This window comes from Octopus sinensis, linkage group LG9 (genome assembly GCF_006345805.1).
Source record: "Octopus sinensis linkage group LG9, ASM634580v1, whole genome shotgun sequence".
NCBI classification, from domain to species: Eukaryota; Metazoa; Mollusca; class Cephalopoda; order Octopoda; family Octopodidae; genus Octopus; species Octopus sinensis.
In genome coordinates this window covers 72,969,842-72,992,418 of record NC_043005.1, presented here as the reverse complement: position 1 = coordinate 72,992,418, position 22,577 = coordinate 72,969,842, and the positions used below count along the sequence as shown (strand labels likewise).

The following is a 22,577-nucleotide window of genomic DNA, read 5'->3' as shown; positions in this document are numbered from 1 at the left end:
ATGTATGTATGTATGTATATTATGTATGTATATGTATGTATGTATATATATATGTATATATATATACATATATATATATATGTATATATAATATATATATATATATATATACATATATTATATACATATTTGCACACATATGTGCAGAAAGTTTTACAAAAATCATACCTTTATATTTTGATCACAAAGGCCATCCGCAGGGAAGCCTTCAACATACTACAGGCCGTTTCGAGACCATCTCTATGTGTGCACTTATCAACGAGATGGTCACGTGCAGAACAACAGCCCTGCATACTAGCGAACTGCTTTATTCGTTACACGTATATTTGCCTACGTATATACGTGGCATCCCTGATACAGTGCAGCAAATGCTATAACTATTACATCTGAAGCACAGTCCGTCCATTCCAAGTCCGAATTAAGGAACACCTAACAACGATGAATTTTCCTTCCGCAGACACTTAAGCAAATGCGGCAACACTGCCAAAGAGATAGACGCCTCCAGACCAGCCTCGTAGAGGAATACAGGAACACTTCGTATCAAAGAAGTTATCTTGATCTACAGGCTCAACAAAAAATCAATGGTCATTGATTCAGGTCTCTGCAGAATAGTCTTAATGGTAAGAATTTCAACTTCTTGGAGGACGTAAAAAGATGCCTTGATGAATACTTTTGTAGTTTATCGAAAATGCAACACAAAATAACCAAAACGGCAACAGATGCGTACAAGCAGGAAAACACAGCGTACAGGGTTTCGATTGGTTAGAATTACCCAAAAGTTGTAAACATTAAAAGTTATTAATCGTTTATTTATTGTTTTAGGGCGAAAATGAATTTCCTGTCAATAATTAGCATACATTACTACATCAATACACAAAATTTGAAATCAATTGGAATAAAATCAAAGAAATCGAAAAGTGACAACCAAACAAAAGGGATATATATATCTTATATTTTTGTTTATTTTCCTCACTATTGTATTTTATTTATATTATTTTTTCTCTCTCCTTATTTTCAGACATCGACGAGTGTAGGTGCAACAACGGTGGATGTCCTTCCCATCTCAAGTGTGTCAATACACCTGGGTCCAACTACTGTGATTGCCCTGATGGGTTTGTACCCAGAGGGAATTTCTGTCATCTGACTCCGAGTACGAAACTCAACTCTATTCTCGCAACGAATAAAACTGTTATACCAAGAATGAAGCTGCCAGTAAATAAAACAACTTTAACGCCACCTGGAAGTAGCTGAAACAACTGGAGAGATGGTCATTAATGGAATGCTTACCACTTGCTCTTTTCTACGACTCTTCTCAATCGAAGTTGACATGAAATCTAACCAACATCAACGAGTATACCAGGTACTAATATCTATATTATACATTATATAATGTAATCCTAGATACACATGGTCTAAAGAAGTGCTTCTCAAACACTTTTCACCTATGGGCCTGTTTGATTCCTATTTTACTTGGGTGGACCCATATAGCTATTGAATTTTTTTTTTTTTATCTTATTTACATTATTAAATATTTTTAGGAACTGCATTAAAATTAGAATATTTTGTGTAATATAGAAACAACCAACTTATTGCACATAAATTTTAACAGGAAATTCTTATACGGACCCTCCAAGGTCACATGAACCTGAGAAGCTCTGGTATAAGCGCTAACTAGCTGGTAATAGAACAAATACCACCGGCTAACACAGAACATTGGAAACATAATCACCGGCCAATTTTAAACCACTCACAGCAATACACCTCTATGGTGTCACCTCCATAGCAGGTTATCTCATCTCTGGTGACCTTCAAATAACTCGGGTCATCTCCATATTACGTGACCACCACATCAGAACCTTATCACACAAGGTCACATGATGACAATCCTATCATCTCGCTATCTCACTTGTACACTACATCATAGTTGTATTTTTATCATTTCGTTAATTAAGGATATTTTAATCATAAACTTAATTGCTTGTCAGTTTGTGTGTTTACGGGCAACATTCCAGATTAATCGCAAACTTATTATCTTATATATATATTTCTTTACTACCCACAAGGGGCTAAACATAGAGGGGACAAATAAGGAGAGACAAAGGGATAAGTCGATTACATCGACCCAGTGAGTAACTGGTACTTTATTTATCGACCCCGAGAGGATGAAAGGCAAAGTCGACCTCGGCGGAATTTGAACTCAGAACGTAACGGCAGACGAAATACGGCTACGCATTTCGCCCGGCGTGCTAACGTTTCTGCCAGCTCGCCGCCTTATTATCTTATATATAGTGGAACAATATACGCATGTATGTGATGATTGTTTCATCTTGAGAGATGACAGCCGTCCCATCAACAAACGCCACACCCATCGCACAGTACAATCACTCCATTGATGAGCCCTTAGACGATTTTCAGACCAGTTGCTGGCTGACAGGGTTTAAAACACAAATGACAGATATTATTAAAGTTTATTCTGTATCTTTGCCCTTAGGAATCGGATTCTGGAGGATGTTTTTGTGAACTAGCATATGCCTTTTTAGTCCAGATATTGTCTCAAAAGATTTTGACATACGACACAAGTAGTAAGAGGTGGTTGGTGTCCAAGATCGTCACCCATCTGGGCATTACGATTTTCAAGTGACTTCATATAGTTCACGTATCCTGCTTTTGACAACAGAACACGGTCACATATAATACATATCCAATGTTCACTGTTGATTTTAGTTCCAGTTGTTCCTTTGCGACAGGCTTTTTTAAGTCCAGAGTGCTGAATTCTCTTGTCCTCCCAAGCATTGCAACCATTCCTAACAGCACCCATCTAATTGTTCTAATCTGGAACATCGCGCTTCTTCAGGTTTTCCTTCACACAGTCTTTATACCTTTTCCTCGGCTTGTGTTGTGGTCGCTTATGTCAAGTCGTACTTGAGCGCTACTGGTAACATGTAACCCAGTACAACATGTCGCATGGTCGGGTCGACGGCGACTAAACTGGCTACCACACCAAGCTTCCTTGGTGAGGATGGTGATTGTTGGACACTCTGCAGGACGAAAAATAAGACATGTCAAAGAAGGACGGAAGGTGTATGTATGTATATACATATAGACACACATATATATATATATAAATAATATATTATATATATACAACATATAATATATATATTATATAAATGTATTATATAAATAATATACATAGTATATATATAAATATATATTAAATATATATATATATATATATATATATATATATATATATAATATATATGCAAATATATATTTAATATATATTATATATATAATACATATATAATATGTGTGTGTATATGTATTATATATGTATATATTTATGTATATATATATATATATATATATATATATATATATATCCATATGTATGTCTATGTATATATGTACGTGTATATATGTATGTTTGTATATACGTGTATATGTATACATATATGAACATGCAAGCGGGTACATGTGAGTATATATGATTATAGGTATAGATACTTCATATAAGAATGGATTTATATATGAGTATGTGTAGGTATATATATGTACGCATACCCGCCTCTATGTGTGTGTGTGTGTGTGTGTGTGGTGTGTGTGTGTGTGTGTGTATATATACACTTGCACACATTTATGCGCGTGTCTGAGTCTGCATGCATGCATTTATGTATGCAAAAATATATACAAATGAGTATGTATATGTGTGAATGCGTGTTAACATACAAGTGTTTGTGTGCGTATATATGTGTTGATGTATGCAAATGTTTATACACAGGTGTGGATAGGAATGTGTGCACATATTTTCACATATATAAATTCTTTATTTCTTCTGTTACTCACAACTAAACTGTCCATTTAAGCAACTTGACTAATATTTTCCATTCTTCATTCTACCTCAATTTTATTACCCTTATCTTCTCTGTACACTTTATATACACATCCCTTAATGTAGCTCCGTCACAACACCCCTGCTAACATACCTCACACTCTTTTATTCTTAACCCTCTCATCTCTTCCTCTTTCTCCCTCTCACCTCTTTCTTCACTTGTTAATTATGTCTCTCCCTATTTTCTCTTCCTGTTTTTGATTTGACCTTACGAACACATTCCCAAGTTTTAAATCACTTAAAAAAAACCTCGATCGAATAACACCATTTATAAGACTATGCTTGGAATGACCAATTAAAAACACTATTGTAACTCACACATATGGCACAGGAACATTATATATACAACATTCTGCTTAAATAATGGAACTGCAGATACAATATCCTTACGTATCTCACGTCTGTTTTCATTCCTCCACTGGACGCAGGTTCGTGTGTCATATAGCTAGCTAGAGGCGACGGCCTCTTGGAGCTAATCAGCGACAGCTTTAGTCTTATATTTATAGACTACCATATTAGTATGGTGATAACTATTATTATTATTATTATTATTATTATTATTATTATTATTATTATTATTATTATTATTATTATTATTATTAATATTACTATTATTTTTATTTTTATTATTATTATTATTATTATTATTATATTATATTATTATTATTATTACTATTATTATTATTATTATTATTATATTATTATATTATTATTATTATCATATTATTATTATTATTATTACTATTATTATTATTATTATTATTATTATTATTATTATTATTATTATTATTATTATTCAGGACACTGCTTGGAATCGAGTTCGAAATATTAAGGTTAGTAGCCCGCGCTCTTAATCACTACAAATGTAAGTAACGTAAATAAGATACGAACACAGCTTACATAAGATAGGATTTGAATAATTAACAGAGAGTGGATGGGACAGGTGGTTTAAGAACAAAAGCAGAGAAATAATAAAATAACATTGTGCTAATTGAAAAGTTTTGCAATATTTCGATGACGTATTTGCCTTATTCGCCAAGCTCCCAAAAAAAGCAGCCTAGCATTCGAAATAGAGTCTATAGTGTTGCACCATCGGCAGCCATCTTTCCACTAGTTCTTTGATCCCATACTGATACCAGTTCTTGCCCTTCGAATGGAAGAATTCCATCACTGAAGCTTCCAACTATCTATCTATTTATCTGGCTACCTACATATCTGCCTATGTATGTATGTATACACACACACACACACACACACACACACACATATATATATATATATATAATATATATATATATACATATATATATACATATACATATATATATGTATGTATATATATATATACATATATATATATATATATGTATATGTATATATATATGCATATGTATACCTATATATATATATGTACATGTATGTATATGTATATACATATATATATACATAAATATATATATATGTATGTATATATATATTTACATATAGTTGCAAATTGAGATAGGGTTTGTAAATTGAGATAGGGGTTAATATATATATATATATATATATATATATATATAGAGAGAGAGAGAGAGAGAGAGAAATGGTAAGACAATAAAAGAATGAAGGAGACCTCGATATTATGTAAATAGAAGAATTCATCTGTAATTATTATATGTGACAATTATCCGGCAGCCATGATGAAACTCCGAGTTTCGGATGTCGTGGCGGAAACCCACACCGACATCTCTTCAGTATTTGAGCCATTTTTTTGATAGTCCGATAACTGAAGAGATGCCAGCGTGGTTTTCCGTCTCGACATCATAAATTAGGAGTTTTACCATGGCTACCGAATAATTGCTGCATATTATATTTACATATATATATATATATATACTATAACTATTATCCTTTTATATATGGTAATGTCTATTTTATACATATATATACATGGGGAAATACAAAAATTATCCGCTCATTCGCCATAATATATCTCTATTATTGTCGCACTGCCTTCAGGGCATGCGTGCTTATAGTTGGTGCAATGGTGGTCACGTGATCGAAGTTTGACCCTGAGTGCGCCATTTTACTTTCTGCGTATGTATGGCCGCTCCACTCGCAATGTGTACAAAAGAAGAGCAAAAACCAGTGATTCGACTTCTCTGGTCGGAAGATGTGTCGGGTGCTGAATTGGAAAAAATCCTGGCTCGCCAGCGACGAAGAAATTCAAGGCTCAGTCTTCCGCTGAAAAATCCTCAAAAGGGACTATACTTGAAGATTAGCAGGAAAAGTATTGTACGATCAACAAAGATTGTTTACGAGATCGTCGATTTCCTACACATGAAGATGTGAAGGAAGCGATACATAAATGGTAAGCCTCTTCTCCTTATCTCCTCAAAGACATACATCATCTCGAAAGAGTCCAGAAGCTGGCTACCCGCATGGTTCTTGGTCTCACTCCGAAAAGCTCTATCTGCGACGATTTCATCTCAATCGAAGGAGAGGAGCTTTCTCCGCCCGGGTTGCATATCCGTGGAATAAGCTGCCGGACGAGATAGTGAAGATGCCGACGACCGCTCGGTTCAAAGTCTCTTTTGACCAGAAATGGGCTGAACTCTTTGCATGATCACCACCCTGTACATAACTCCATGTCCCCCTACATGGCCTTGCTTTTTGCTTTTTGAACCAAAATATTAACTTGACTTAACTTAACTATGACCAACAGAAAACCTTCATCTCGGAGAGAATACGATAGCTTGTGGGCCACTGGACCAAGTGCATCAAAAAGGAAGTAGACTACATAGAGAAATGACTTGCTTGTTCATCCCCTTATTTTGGGGGTAAATAGATTAAGAAAACAAAAGGGCATATAATTTTTGACTCTCCCTCGTTTATTGATATTGGTGTTTTTATGTTCAATATTAAAAGCAACTTTACATTAACCCGGCTGATTATTCTATGCTTTTGAGGAATGCATATTTTATATTCTTATACAAAAATATTGTTGACAGTCACTTTGAAGTTTCGACCAGCTAAGCCATGATCGGTCTGATTTGCATTAAAATTAATCTTGGCTTCACGTATTTTTGCTGAGTTAAAAACATTTTTGGGGTGAGTGGATTTGAATGAGGTGGTTATTAGCTTTGTCCTCATTAATCAGATTTGACGTTAAATTATTATTTAGAATTTATTCGTGTGTGTCGGACTTTGTAAACAAGCCTGCAGGTGTTTCTGTTTTGTTATGTACGCACAATGCCTGACGGGATTTTATGTATTTTAGTCTCATCGGATTCAATCGTCTTACTTTGACAATGTAACGCTCAAAAATACAAAGTCAAGTATTTCTTCCCTTAAGGAATTCGGTGTGTCAGCATTTCTACACAAAACAATGAAGGGAGGGGGTAGGGTTGACTGCGCAAGTCTATTGGTTGCTATGTTAGGTTATGTCCTGCTTGCTTTTGCAAGTTTGGCATGTAATTGTAAGCTACTTACCACACAGTCACGGCTGCGCCTATATGTGTATATGTGTGTTTGTGTTTGTATGTGTGTATATATATATATATATATTTATGTACGTATATGTGTGTGTCTGTGTGCGTGCGTAAACACATACTCATACGTGTGTGACAATTCCCTTCACCTTTTTTTATTCTGGAGTTTGTTTACAGAAAAGATTTCCAGCGTGGCAGTCTGGTTGCTTTGGTGAAGGAGTTTAGACGGCGGGCGGTGTACGTTGCTTTTTTTTGTCTTAACATTCCGGATTTGATGACGTCAAAACTTGTTTGAGGCCAATCAAATTGCAGGGGAGAAGGATGAAGATTTGTTATAAATGTGAGTGTCTTGTAGAAATGTGACAGAATCAGACCGACTGTATAACGCGATTCTGCTGCTGGAACTCCCGCTGCTGTTGACGAAGGCTTCCTTGTGTTGTAGGAACCACCAGAAGACAAGACAACTCCAACAGGAAGAACTAGACATCCATTCTGTGTTCTGTGTCACTCAAATCTATTCCTTCTGATACTACAAGCCGTTCTTGTGTCAGTAAGCAGGAGGGGCACTGGAAAGAAAAAAATTATAGCCATGAAGAACCTCGTACTTTTCTCATTTGTTTTCGTTGTGGGTCTTTTGGTGATTGAAGGAAAGCAGACGACTGAACGACCGTCAGTGAATAATGAAGAAGTGACTGTGATTGCAAAACCGTTCGAGAACGTAACAGCGTCAGATGGGGAAGATAAGGCCGTAACTGACAGTCCCTCAACTACAGAAGGAGGAAAGGCTGCGCTGAGGTAAATTTCGTGTATTATTGTTTTACTCTACCCGATTCCAACTTAACCCTGGGTACCTCTTGCGTTGTCTAATCTCTTATTAAACATTTCAAGCGAGTTTAGTGCTTGGGTCTCTTTTAAATATTTCAGACAAGATGGAGTGGGCGAAGCACATAACTTTCTACAGGGCGTCTGAGATTGGAATAAAAGAAGGGGAGAGAAGGGGGCCTGGTTTTAAGGATTGCAGCAGAAGGGACTCAAGGTGCCTGAATCGACCAAGCATTTAAATATTTCATGTTGTTCTTGATTTTACTTAAACCAATTCCTCTCTGATAATAGTCACAAATGAAAATCTTTAGTTTCTGTATTAGACTTGTGTGTTGTTCGTTAGACCTTCGTAGATGTTTTACTTTCCCCTAATACAAGATACACCACTAGGCACGATGCGCTTCTAATTTGCTCTTGCTTCTGCCATTTTTTTCCATCTTGGCCCGAATTACTTGGCCAAATTATCTTCCCATCGTCGTGATGACCGTCCAAGTGACCTTTTTTCCAATTTCTTGGATTCCACTCAAAAACTGCACGGATCCACATGTTGCCTGTTAACCCTTCGACCTGTCCGTCCCAACTGGATTTGTCCTTTCACAACTCTGTTGGCCATCGAGGTGTTTTGATAGTCTGATGACATTGTAAGAAGCTCGTAAAGATGAGGGAAAAAAGGCTTAGGTTGCTATAGTAATTAAAAATCTTCTTTATCACCCGTCCTAAGAAGCAGGATGATATTCCATTCTTTCCGCAGTGACAGTATGCTACCCTCGTTCAAATAGCGATTGAAGAGTAGAACGAAGATTTCCCACAGCGCACTATGTTCTCGTTATACATTCTGATATTCTAACATTGTTTTTCTTCACAGGACGGATTGTTCAACCCATCTCAAAATTGGAAAGCGCAATGGTAAGGACATGTGTTCAATACTGTTCCGATTCTGTGTTAAAGCAAGACTTAGAGGTTTCTTAGTATCTTATATTTTATACTCTAATACATGAACATGAGCGTAATTAATTTCTTCTTTTTATTTTATATCACAAATATAAGCAACAGCATTGCTTTTAGTTATGCTTCTTGCGGTTTTTAAACTTTAAATTCAGATGCACATATCTCAGCTCAAACAAAACTCTATTAATCGAAATAAATTTGAATCAACATACTTTTGCCAACGCCAAACAAGTATTTTTTTATGCAATTAGCGTAAAAATCCTGTGTTCTGGTGGCGATGAAGTCGTTGAAGGCGTGAATGGCATCGTCTTGGTTTTTGAAGCATTTCTCACGCAGGAGGTTGTCGAGATGCTTGAAAAAGTGGTAGTCGGTAGGCGTGAGGTTTGGTGAGTATGGCGGATGAGGCAGAGTTTCGTTTCAAATGCCAGACCATCCAGCCCCGGAGAATTCTCTCTTGTGCAGCCAGTCATTGCGCTCCGTACGTCTTCGACTGCTATCGGCAGAACTCTGCATCTCCGGCTGAATTGTGGCTTCGTTACCATGTTGCGACTTCGTCATTCTGGCCCATCGAATGACATTCATTCCCTCATATTTTAGTGCACCCGCCCTAGCTGTTACAACACAACCTTCGTTCTTGGCATGGAGCAATTGATCAAGAACCACTTTGCCACTTCTAAGTGCTTTTTATAGCTTTCTAACGAGGGTTCCCTCTATTCTACATCTCTCTAATAATACTGTATCTGGTTTATATACATGCAATTCATATGTTTTACTTTCCAGTTCGGGGCTGGTGTATAACGAATCCGTGTGGTAGATATGGTTTATGCATCGAGATACCAGGGACCTATCACTGTATCTGTCAACCAGGGTTCCGTTTCAATGAGAAGACATGCGTTGGTAAGTAAAGAAGAAACAGCACTACCAACGATATACACGCGATTATTTATAAATTGGTTTGAAACTATAATAATAATGATAATAATAATAATAATAATAATAATTATTATTATGATTATTATTATGATTATTATTATTATTATTATTATTATTATTATTATTATTATTATTATTATTATTATTATAGTAATTATGAAATACTTCAGAAACAAGGAAAACTGACACAAATAGCCGCATAACACGAGCAAAACAAAAAACTCTTCTCAGAATTTAAGGATCAAGACTTCATACTACCTAACAAATATGAAAAAGAAGAATAAACAACAAAAGCAATCAAATAATGAAATACAAACTAAAACTCGGACAGCAATAGACCATGATAAAACGATGGCAAGAAAAGCCCCTTCATGGCAAATACTGGACCAAACTAAATGCAAAAGAAATAGACAAAGCAAAATCCCAGCAATGGTTGAGAAGCTCAGGACTCAAAGTAGAGACGGAGGGATTTTTAATTGCAGCACCTGACCAAAGCCTCCCCACCAGTAATTATCAAAAGCATATAAGGAAAAGAAACATAACAAGTAACTGCAGAATATATGGAGATGGACAAGAAACAATAAATCATATTATCTCTGGCTGCCCAGTCCTGGCTAAGAAGGAATATATTCACAGACACGACAGAGCTGGGACCTACATATACTGGAAGCTATGCCAACACTATGGAATAACAACAGAAAAAAGATGGTATAGGCACAATCCAGAAAACGAGGAAAGGAACCATAAACAATAAAACAATAAATCCATAAAGAATAAAACACTTCTAAATAACGAAGAGGTAATTGAAGCATTCGAATAGTTTAGCACAGCAAACAGTAGATTTTTTTAAAAAGATAGATTTGTTTCTCTCTGTAAAGAGGCAATGTAGCCATGGATATTTTTGAAGAGAGTGTTAAGAACGATTGTTTGGGAGTTGAGAGAGAGAGAGAGAGAGATAAAAACGTGATGGCGATGAGTTGTCCGTATTGTTTGCTTGTTTAACTGCATGCGGTGTCGTATAACAGTGTGAACATGCTGTACATGAAAACATACAGTGTTTTTTAAAATATAGTTTAGATGTGTATTTGTGACTGCAATGGTGGAATTTCAGGGAATCAAGACAGGCATGCGTGTAGTGTTGGTAAATAGCAGTTTTGCGGAGAGGAAGCAATAAACTCAGGCAATTTAGCGACAGCGATTTATTCATTGTAAAATGCTACGGCATCCTGGCATGATATGCTTAGAAACACTGTGTGTGTGTGTGTGTGAATTCGTTAACAAATGTTACGCACTGTGAGGCAGGCATCGCGATACCACGTATAGAGCGCTGATACAGAGGAAGAAAGCTAGCAGTCCTAGCTGTGGGCAGTTCACAAGCTGACTGCCCAAATGGAAAAGAGGCTGATCCTGTCTGTCGGACCCCTTATATTCCTTTTACCACTTCCGTTATCTGTAAGGGCTGTTGTGTTTTGCGCATGCGTTTTGAGTGCCCGTTGTGTCCCTGAGACAATCCAAGCAGGCATGATGGATATGCTACAGTTTCTTGCAGATTTTGCGTCTAAATGACATTTATTTATGTAACAGATATCAACGAGGGTAAATATAGAGGAAGATGGTACCACATACGTATCAATACTCCGGGATCCTATTATTGCTGCTGTTGAAAGGATTTTAAAATATTTAGGAATCGTTACTGTGTTGCTAGGTTCATCATTTCAGTTTAATATTTAACCCAACACACATTGATTTATCTGTCCGTACTAGAGCAATCTCAACACTGTCCAGCTCTACATTACCAGAAGGCTTATTACCTATTTCTTTATTACCCACAAGGGGCTAAACACAGAGGGGGCAAACAAGGACAGACATAAGTATTAAGTCGATTACATCGACCCCAGTGCGTAACTGGTACTTAATTTATCGACCCCAAAAGGATGAAAGGCAAAGTCGACCTCGGCGGAATTTGAACTCAGAACGTAGCAGCAGACGAAATACGGCCACGCTTTCGCCCGGCGTGCTAACGTTTCTGCCAGCTCGCCGCCTTAAGGCTTATTACCGTTTCCTTTTCACTTGTGGTTGTTTAATCAGGTCTCGGGGGGGGTCTTCATTTACACCCGCATATTTTTATTTTCTCTATCACATTGACTATTTTGATAGCATGTGACGGTACCTCAACATGAGAGTTGCTAGGTTTGAGCATATTTACTAACAGTTATTCAGGTCCCCATTTAACATCTGACAGTGATATGACACTCCACCTTTCGTAAGGTATATATGGATATTGGAAGAAACCACTGCACAATATAAGATCAAGTGAGGACTACAAGAAAAGTGCAGACCTTCCGGTACCTTAGTAGGACGTGTAGACTATAAAAAGGGATCGAATCATATTCAAGGAATCAGCACAGGGGCCTACCTTGAATACAAGGGTGAGGGTTTTTCATCTTAACACAATAAATGTAAGTATATGACTACCCGGCTGCTTAGGCACCTCATAAATTTAGATGTCGGCTCTTCTCACATCCATGTATATTGTTCCCTAATTTTGTGTTATTATTTTTCTTATGCTGGTTTGTTTTCTCCCTTATCTTCAGACATCAACGAATGTAAGAAAAACAATGGTGGATGCCCTTTCCCTTACAGATGTGTTAACAGACCCGGCTTCCACTACTGTGCTTGCCCCTTCGGGTTTGTAGCAAGACGGAACATGTGTTACCTTTCGATACCTCAAAGGAATCTGAACATTGCTATACCCGGTAATCCAACTGCCATACCAAAATATCAAATTCTTTAACTAAACTTTTGAACCATCTGAGAGTGAATTCTCAAAATAGACGAGATGGTCGTAAATGGATGTATATATATTCTTGATTTTTCCTACGATTCTCCTCAATCGAAGCTGACATGAAAAACAACTATTATTAACTATTATATTATACATTATATAATGTACTCCTAGATGCACATAGTCTATATTCTCTCTATCTGGTAATAAAACAAATAACACCGACTTACACAGAACACGGAGAACGCAATCACCGGCCAATTGTAAACCATTCACAGTAGGACATCTCTGTGAGGTTACCTCCAGAGCAAGTCATCTCCCTTCTGGATGACTTCCATATGACTTAGGTCATCTCTCTATTACGTGATCACCACATCAGGTGATCATCGCACAAAATCACGCGATGACAATCCCGTGGTCCCAATATGTCACTTATATACCAAATCATTGTTGCATATATTTTAAGATTTTATTAAACCAATAATTTTATTCAATTAGTTAAATAAATGATAATTTAACCAAAAACATCGTGTTTGTCTCTCTCTCTTTCTCTCTCTCTCTCTCTCACTCAGTCTGTTAACGAAGTAATCTCTATTATATGTGTTTGTGTGTTTGTGTATTTGTAGGGGACAAGGGAATAATAAATTATGTAATTCACCTTATTGGCTCACAGTTGTTTCTGCTATCAGTTGTAACGCACTCATAGCTCTGAGCTTGTGCATTGTTGTTCCTGTTGTCAGTGTTCATACGCGTATATGAAAATTCTAAGTAACTTTTGTCTTCGTAATTGCCCAAATATTTGATTTGCAGTTATTGTTGCCGGTGGCATTGATAAAAAGAGTCGAAACTGAAAGGATTTAGGAAAGAAATCTTCCCCATTTGACAAACCCTTAAAGGGTTTCACTGTGAATTTGTCACACAGATAGTGACTGCGGCAAAAATCGTGATTTTATATGAAGATAAACAACGCATGACCCTGCTCAAAATGTCTCTGAATAAGGGTTTTTTAAGGATGTTGAACGAAACACCCATGTTTCCAGAGGTGAATTATTCTAAACCCAAAGAATTCCTCTCAACACATGGCTATGATGCTCCCCCACTACTTCTGATCGTGATCAGAAAAGTACGTAGTGTCGCCCACCAAGGGGCATGCTCAACTGGTTAAGGTCAACCAACTGACAAGCAAATCTGTGGTATTGAGCAGAATATTTGCTGTAGCCCATCTTATATACCAAGACAAAACAATGTACATGATAACACTTCCAATCAGTTAAGATCAGAAGCCATAAGAGCCACTGACTGGTACTGCATCAGGGCATTTATTATCATTATTATTATTATTATTATTATTATTTATTATTATTATTATTATTATTATGTAAAGGCGGGGAGATGGAAGAATCGTTAGCACTTTGGACGAAATGCTTATCGGTTTATCGTCTGCCGCTACGTTTTGTATTCAAATTCCGCCGAGGTCGATTTTGCCATTCATCCTTTCGGGATCGATAAATTAAGTACCAGTTGCCTACTGAGGTCTATGTAATCGACTTAATCCCTTCTCTCAAATTTGAGGCCTTGTGCTTCCACTAGAAATAATTCTTCTTGCTCTTGTTCTTGTTCTTGTTCTCCTTCTTCTGATTATTATTATTATTATTATTATTATTATTGAGTGAGCGAGCAGAGCATGCCATCAAAGTGACACTGGGGTAAAATATACGAAGCCCAGTATACCCATCATGACTACCCGTCTGATAAGGGTACACCAGGCACATGCATCACAACCATATGTGCGCGACATGGTGATCTCATATCAGGATAAACAGCACATGACCTGGCAGGTGGAGCCCAGTTAGAATTTTCTTCAGATCGAGTAACCCATCCCGCTCAAATGGTCCCTGAATAAGGGTTGTTTAAGGACGTTGAACAAAACACCCATGTTTCCAGAGGTGAATTATTCAAACCCCAAAGAATCCTTCTCAACACATGGCTATGATGCTCCCCCACTACTTCTGATCGTGATCAGAGATGCACATATCGTCAGCCACTAAGGGACATGCTCAACTGGTTACGGTCAAACAACTGACAAGCAAATCTGTGGTATTGAGCAGAATATTTGCTGTAGCCCATCTTTTATACCAAGACAAAACAATGTACATGATAACACTTCCAATCAGTTAAGATCAGAAGCCATGAGAGCCACTGCCTGGTACTGCATCAGGGCATTTATACTGCATCAGGGCATTTATTCTGCATCAGGGCATTGGTACTGCATCAGGGCATTTATACTGCATCAGGGCATTGGTACTGCATCAGGGCATTTATACTGCATCAGGGCATTGGTACTGCATCAGGGCATTGGTACTGCATCAGGGCATTTATACTGCATCACGGCATTGGTACTGCATCAGGGCATTGGTACTGCATCAGGGCATTTATTATTATTATTATTATTATTATTATTATATTATTATTATTATTATTATTATTATTATTATTGAGTGAGCGAGCAGTTCATGCCATCAAAGTGACACTGGGGTAAAATATACTAAGCCCAGTATACCCATCATGACTACCCGTCTGATAAGGGTACACCAGGCACATGCATCACAACCATATGTGCGCGACATGGTGATCTCATATCAAGATAAACAGCACATGACCTTGCAGGTGGGGCCCAGTTAGAATTTTCTTCAGATCGAGTAACCCATCCCGCTCAAAAGGTCCCTGAATAAGGGTTGTTTAAGGATGTCGAACGAAACACCCATGTTTCCAGAGGTGAATTATTCAAACCCCAAAGAATCCTTCTCAACACATGGCTATGATGCTCCCCCACTACTTCTGCTCGTGATCAGAGATGCACATATCGTCAGCCACTAAGGGACATGCTCAACTGGTTAAGGTCAAACAACTGACAAGCAAATCTGTGGTATTGAGCAGAATATTTGCTGTAGCCCATCTTTTATACCAAGACAAAACAATGTACATGATAACACTTCCAAACAATATTGTTATTATTATTATTATTATTATTATTATTATTATTATTATTATTATTATTATTATTATTATTATTATTATTCTGTAGTTTTATTTTTATAGCGTGCTTTCTCTTCACTACCGAGCGCAACTCTGTGTGCCTTGGGCATGTGATTTGTTGTGATGCTCTGATGGCTACTGGTCTGTTCCCTTAATTTCTCTATCTGTGTGTATCGGCATATCCCAGAGTATGGTTGCTTTTTCGTTTTCTGTGACCTTTTCTGGTGTGTGCCTATACCATCTTTTTTCTGTTGTTATTTCATAGTACTGGCATAACTTCCATTGTATGTAGGTCCCAACACTGTCGTGTCTGTGAATATAATCCTTCTTAGCTAGGACTGGGCAGCCAGAGATAATATGATTTATTGTTTCTTGTCCATCTCTACATATACTGCAGTTACTTGTTTTGTTTCTTTTCATTATATGTTTTTGGTAATTTCTGGTGGGGAGGCTTTGGTCATTTGCTGCAATTAAAAATCCCTCCGTCTCTGCTTTGAATCCTGAGCTTCTCAACTATTGCTGGGATTTTGATTTGTCTATTTATTTTCCATTTACTTTAGTCCAGTATTTGCCATGAAGGGGCTTTTCTTGCCGTCGTTTTATTATGGTCTGTTGCTGTTCTAGTTTTAGTTTGGATTTCATTTATTTTATAGCTTTCGTTGCTTCTTCTTTTTCATATTTGTTAGGTAGTATGAAGTCTTGATCCTTAAATTCTGAGAAGAGTTTTTTGTTTTGCTCGTGTTATGCGGCTATTTGTGTCAGTTTTCCTTGTTTCTGAAGTAGGTCATTTATTATTAATATTGTTGTTGTTGTTGTTGTTATTTTTATTATCATTGTTGTTGTTGTTGTTGTGTTGTTGTTGTTATTTTTATTATCATTGTTGTTGTTGTTGTTGTTGTTGTTGTAGTTGTTATTATTATTATTATTTTTTAAAGATTATTATTATTATTAATATTATAGTTTCAAACCAATTTATAAATAATCGCGTGTATATCATCGGTGGTACTGTTTCTTCTTTACTTACCAACGCATGTCATCCCATCGAAACGGAACCCTGGTTGACAGATACAGAGATAGGTCCATGGTCTCTCGATGCATAAACCATATTTACCACACGGATTCGCTATACACCAGCCCCGAACTGGAAAGTAAAACATATGAATTGCATGTATATAAAACACATACAGTATTATTAGAGGAATGTAGAATAGAGGGAACCCTCGTTAGAAAGCTATAAGAAGCACTTAGAAGTGGCAAAGTGGTTCTTGATCAATTGCTCAATGCTAAGAACGAAAGCTGTGTTGTAACAGCTAGGGCGTGTGCACTAAAATATGAGGGGATGAAAGTCATTCGATGGGCTAGAATGGCGAAGTCGCAACATGGTAACGAAGCCACAATTCAGCCGGAGGTGCAGGGAGATTTATCATTATATGCCAGGTTTGCTGGTCGATCTTTTGGCCCATGTCCACCGTAACTAGCAGCATAACGGAAAAATTACGAGTGCTATGAGCCGTGGAGTGGCGGTGCTTCTGAAAAAGGAGCCGAACAAGAACAACCAGATAGATAATTTGAGGCCCGTAACTCTGCTAAAAGCCGGTTACGTTTTGACCACGATGTTAGTCAAGAAGTTTGCGCTTGTACTTGATACAGTGGTCGATGTTGCACAGATATGCGCTATCCCAAACAGACCTATGCATCGCAACCTCTAGCACACACTCTAAATTATCAACAAGGATCCTGATCTATTTGGATTAATTAAAAGCTTCTGATAAGGTCAACCACCAATACTTGGAAGTAGTCTTCACAGGAAATATGAAACGGCAATAAAAGCAAAGATTAACAAGGCTAAACTCGGCATCTATATGGGAGGGTCCATGCCGACCGGCAGCACCGTAGGGCGCTGGAGGGAGAACTGGTTAAACTGCTTGGGTTTTGATTTGGTTCGGACCTCCAGGCGGAAAAGAATTGGAGAAAGGTAAAGAGTAGGGTGCCCACAAATAGAAGAGGAAGTTGTGTGTTGAAGTCTCAAACACTGGTGACACGTACTTTTACTCCTTTAAAATATTCTGCTAATTTTAATACTTTACCAAAGATTACAATGATGTCTTTGTAAGTACTGTTGTATTTACTTATCTTCTAACAACTCATAATTACTTATAGTGTTGATGGAGATTTATTGATACTTCAGTTACTCACTAATTATCTTGCAGAATCCTCCATTATTTTTATGTTGCAGACTACAACCCTCTTGAAGTATGATATGTTTCCTACTTGGATAAGGTCAATGTTTAGTGGATGTAGTGTGAGAGATATACAATTACAGAGAACAGACACTAGGAACACCTTTTATTATAAATCTGCCAGATTATGGCAGATCTATGTCTACACAACAACATGAAGTATATTATTCTACGCAATAAGGGCAATGGGACAAGCAGGACAAAAAGACAGATCAGCAAAGAATATTCTTACCAACTCGACCTCTGCTTGTTACAGGTTTTAAACACTTCAGACATTGTTGAAGTGGAACGTTTGAACATCCCTTACATATTACAAGGTGTCCACACGATGGACTTTTGTTGTGGTCGCTTTATTTCTGCACCACAAACATCTGTGAACAAAACAGAAACATCCAATCAATAACATTCATTTATAACAAATATTATAGTATTTACATGTTCGGAATAGAGAATATTATAAGATACATCAGTAACTACCAAGAGTACAGCAGAAACTCTTCTTTAAACAATTACATACATACAGCATTTTGTGTAGTTAAATGGCGCAGACACAGACACACACACACATATACATGCATACACACACATGCATACATACATTGGTAAATGTTTGTCTTGACCCTGATACATCATAGAAATTGGTTGACACACAGTGAACTACATATATTCCAGAAATATATTTCACTTCTAACATCGAACTCATTTCTTCTGAACAAATATATCTACACAGGTTTCTTTATATACACATACTTTATTATATACACTTTATTATATACATCCCGTCTCCACAGATTAGCAGATGAGGTGTCCAGTACTGAGGAGTGGCAGGAATAGCCCGAAACCAGACCTGGTCTGCTGGTCCTGTTGCTATAAGATGGTAGGGGTTCAAAGACAGAAAGGGAATCGAACTGACGACCTCACGATTGTGAGCCGAGTGCACTAACCAGAAAGCACGGTGCCGTTTGAACGCAGAACATAAAGTCGGGCAAAATGACGCTTAACGGTAGCACGTTGTATATTTGTACAAGGCTCATTATTTCACGTCACCTCAGTCTACTCGGCTGCAAGTAGGCACTAGCTGAATACTGGTGTAGCTCTCTGTTTCTCTCCTTCCAGCTGTCACATCCTGGTTGTGCCACCTGGTCACAGGCGACGGGGCCAAGAAGGTCCAGTACTTGTTGCGGTTTAGTGATTTGTAGTATCAGTGAGCATTGAAAGCTATGCCAATGGAGTGCAAGTACCTGGCAAGAGCCGCTCAAAGGGAATAAGTCAAAGGAGTGAGGCCGCCAAGTGAATATCACGTTTTATCCGAGGTAAAAGTGGGTTTGCCTTGGGGCCAACAGATCAACTTAGAGAAAAATAAAGTAACGGAAGCATCGATGACATTTCAAAACCTAACAGACCCAGAAAAGGAAGGCATTCCATTATAGTTCATAAATACCTGACAAAGAGTGCGCAAACTGGTAAACGTTTGGAGTAATCCATTATTATTTAAATATAAATAAATAAATAAATAAATAAATAGAGTTTAACGCAGGTATAATTCAAATACTTTTACTCCCGACACATGTTTCGAAGAATTCACTGATATTATTCCAAAGGAATAAAATGGCGTAAAACAATGTAATCTTCTCTTCAGGGCAGTGAAGAAATGAAGCTCGTCAATAAGACATTTTAACAGAAATTTAACGTGAAATTTAGTTGACAAATATATATATATATATATATATATATATATATATATATAGAGAGAGAGAGAGAGAGAGAGAGAGAGAGAGGGTGTGCAAAACTGCATATATATATATATATACATACATATATATACATATATATATATATGTGTGTGTGTGTGGTGTGTGTGTGTGTATGTATATATGTATATATATATATATATATGTGTGTGTGTGCGTGTGTGTGTGTAGTTTCTAATGCAGTTTCGCACCTCTCCTTGAAAAAGGCATTTTTGGAAAAAACTTTTCGAGTTCCTACGTTTTAGATGTCGGAGACTACGAATATGCAAAAATTAATTTTTTTAACCCCCAACACCACCACTTAACTTTTCGAAATTTTTTCTCCTTATGTTTTATATGCAAGAAACCACGTTTTGAAACTTTTAAATTCAATAAGCATATAGATACGTGTATAAAGAGATAGATATGAATGTCATCCCGGGTCTGAAAGCAGCAGTAACACCGTCTTCTATAGGGCCGCCACATTTAGTTGACAAAGATATTTTATGAATAAACGGACAGGGATAAATAGATAGACAAATAAAGGGATGAAAAAGGAGGGGTGAAAGTTGAGCCCCTTATTAAACATTATAACATTAATTTTTAAACATTAATGTTTGTTTCTCATAAAAATGGTGTATTTAATTTTAATTAAATACTTATTTACATAAGTAAAACGTAAATTCTCTTCACTTTTATGTTTTTGTCTGGGTTTAATTTCGATTTGCACATGTTCGTCAATTCGTTTCGATCTCTTTAAAGTAAACAAAATCAAAAATTTAAATTGGGGTGGTTGCATATGCTTAGTGCCTCATTATGTTTATTTAGCAGTGCTGGAGAGTTGTGCTTTTATATGTGAAGTGCCTCATGCAGGCAAGGTTTGTAGGTTGAGCGTTTTATATACACACTCTCACACACATATATTTATGTGTATGCACACATAACTGATCAAAGCATTTTATCACTTTATATATATATATATATATATATATATATATATATATATATATATATACATACATTCATACATACATACATACATACATACATACATACATACATACATACATATATATATATATATATATATATATATATATATATATATATATTAGAAGAAAAGAGGTACTCAGAAATCCGCATTGATCTGTATATATTAGATACACAATTTAGATCAATTTGAAGACTCCACTAGAGTGGAAGAAAGCGCTAATTTATGATATATGATGTATAAAAACATGTAACATACTAAAAGATATCGGTAAATATAAAACCATCCGGATTTCTGACTACCTCGTTTCTTCTAATATATATTACCTGTACATCATCTCCAAACCTTCTAACTCACACACACACACACACACACCACACACACACACACACACATATATATATATATATATATAACTAATGTAGGATAGACATTTTTCGGGAAAAATTTTTTATCAATGGCCAGCAGATGGCTTCTAGAGGAGAAGAGTAGAAATTACCTCGTTTTCAACTCTACAACAATGTCCAGATCTTATGCATGTCCTTACAGGCTGATCAGGCCATACCCTTTCTAGTTAGAAAATCTTATCCGGATGATGATATGTATGACCCAAGATATTTGTAAACAGAAACCATATTTAATATACTTTTAATGATATATTTGTTTTTAATGATATGCTATTCTCTTGGTAAATATATTTTCTTATACTCACACACACTCTCACGCACGCGCACACTCTCACGCTCACACACTCTCTCACGCACACACACGGACTCGCCTGGAGCCGAAATGGAGGGGCAGAAACGAGGAAGGTACCAGGTAGTCGTAGAATCTGCCAGAAACAATAGCCAAATATCCCTTAAACCACAAACCCCATCCACAGAATTTTCTTTTTTACCAGAAAGGCCTCCTCCATCGCTCCCAAGTGCGTAGCGCAAAAAAAATTACTCAACATCTGTCCAGATAGGAGTAGGGTTGCGTGGTGAAAAAAAATCATAACTTATAATTAATGCCTCATTATGACGTCAGAGTTGTTGAATGTAATGAACAGACAGGAATGCTTCATTTCTGAGTTTTAAATAGATGACCTAAATTTTTCATATTTGACCTAAATATCTTACAAATGACAAAATTCACACACACAAAGAAAGTATCTTTTAACTTTTTCTTGTTTCAGTCATTCGACTGTGGCCATGCTGGGGCGATACCTTGAAGAATTTGTGTCCAATGAATCGATACCATTACTTGAATTTTTTAAAACCCAGCACTTATTCTCCCATTCTCTTTTGTCAAAGCGCTAAGTTAAGTGGATGTAAACACAGCAACACTCTCACCGTGTAATTCACACGGTGGTGGGATCAAAGTCAGAAACACACACACACACACACACACACACACACACACATGATAGGTTTCTCAACAGTTTCCACTCACAAAGCTTTCGTAGGTTCGGGGATACAGTAGAAGACACTTGCCCAAGATGTCACGCAGTGGGACAGAACCCGAAATACGAGAGACCCGAAACCACGTGGTTGCAACTAAATACATACACATACATACATACATACACACACACCACACACACACACATACACGCACGCATGTACACCCCACGCCCTTACACATAATCACTCTCGTACGTATGCACATGCACACATTCATATGCACACATATATATATTCCCATACACGTAAATACGTATGCACGCCCACTCCTACGCATAT

General features: G+C 36.9%; 1 protein-coding gene and 1 long non-coding RNA gene across 2 annotated transcripts; one reads left to right on the top strand and one right to left on the bottom strand.

Annotated features, from left to right (window-relative positions):
• Positions 1-2,849: 2,849 nt before the first annotated feature.
• Positions 2,850-18,496, bottom strand: LOC118764712. Its single transcript, XR_005000517.1, has 3 exons — positions 18,365-18,496; positions 18,221-18,225; positions 2,850-2,860 (listed from the first exon to the last, which is right to left on the bottom strand). It is a non-coding gene; the product is annotated as an uncharacterized LOC118764712 (long non-coding RNA).
• On the top strand, positions 7,746-13,328 carry LOC118764711 (fibrillin-2-like). Its single transcript, XM_036505690.1, has 4 exons — positions 7,746-8,163; positions 9,056-9,096; positions 9,919-10,035; positions 12,666-13,328. The coding sequence occupies exons 1-4, from the start codon at positions 7,958-7,960 to the stop codon at positions 12,863-12,865; spliced, it is 564 nt and encodes a 187-aa protein (XP_036361583.1). The 5' UTR covers positions 7,746-7,957; the 3' UTR covers positions 12,866-13,328.
• Positions 18,497-22,577: the final 4,081 nt, after the last annotated feature.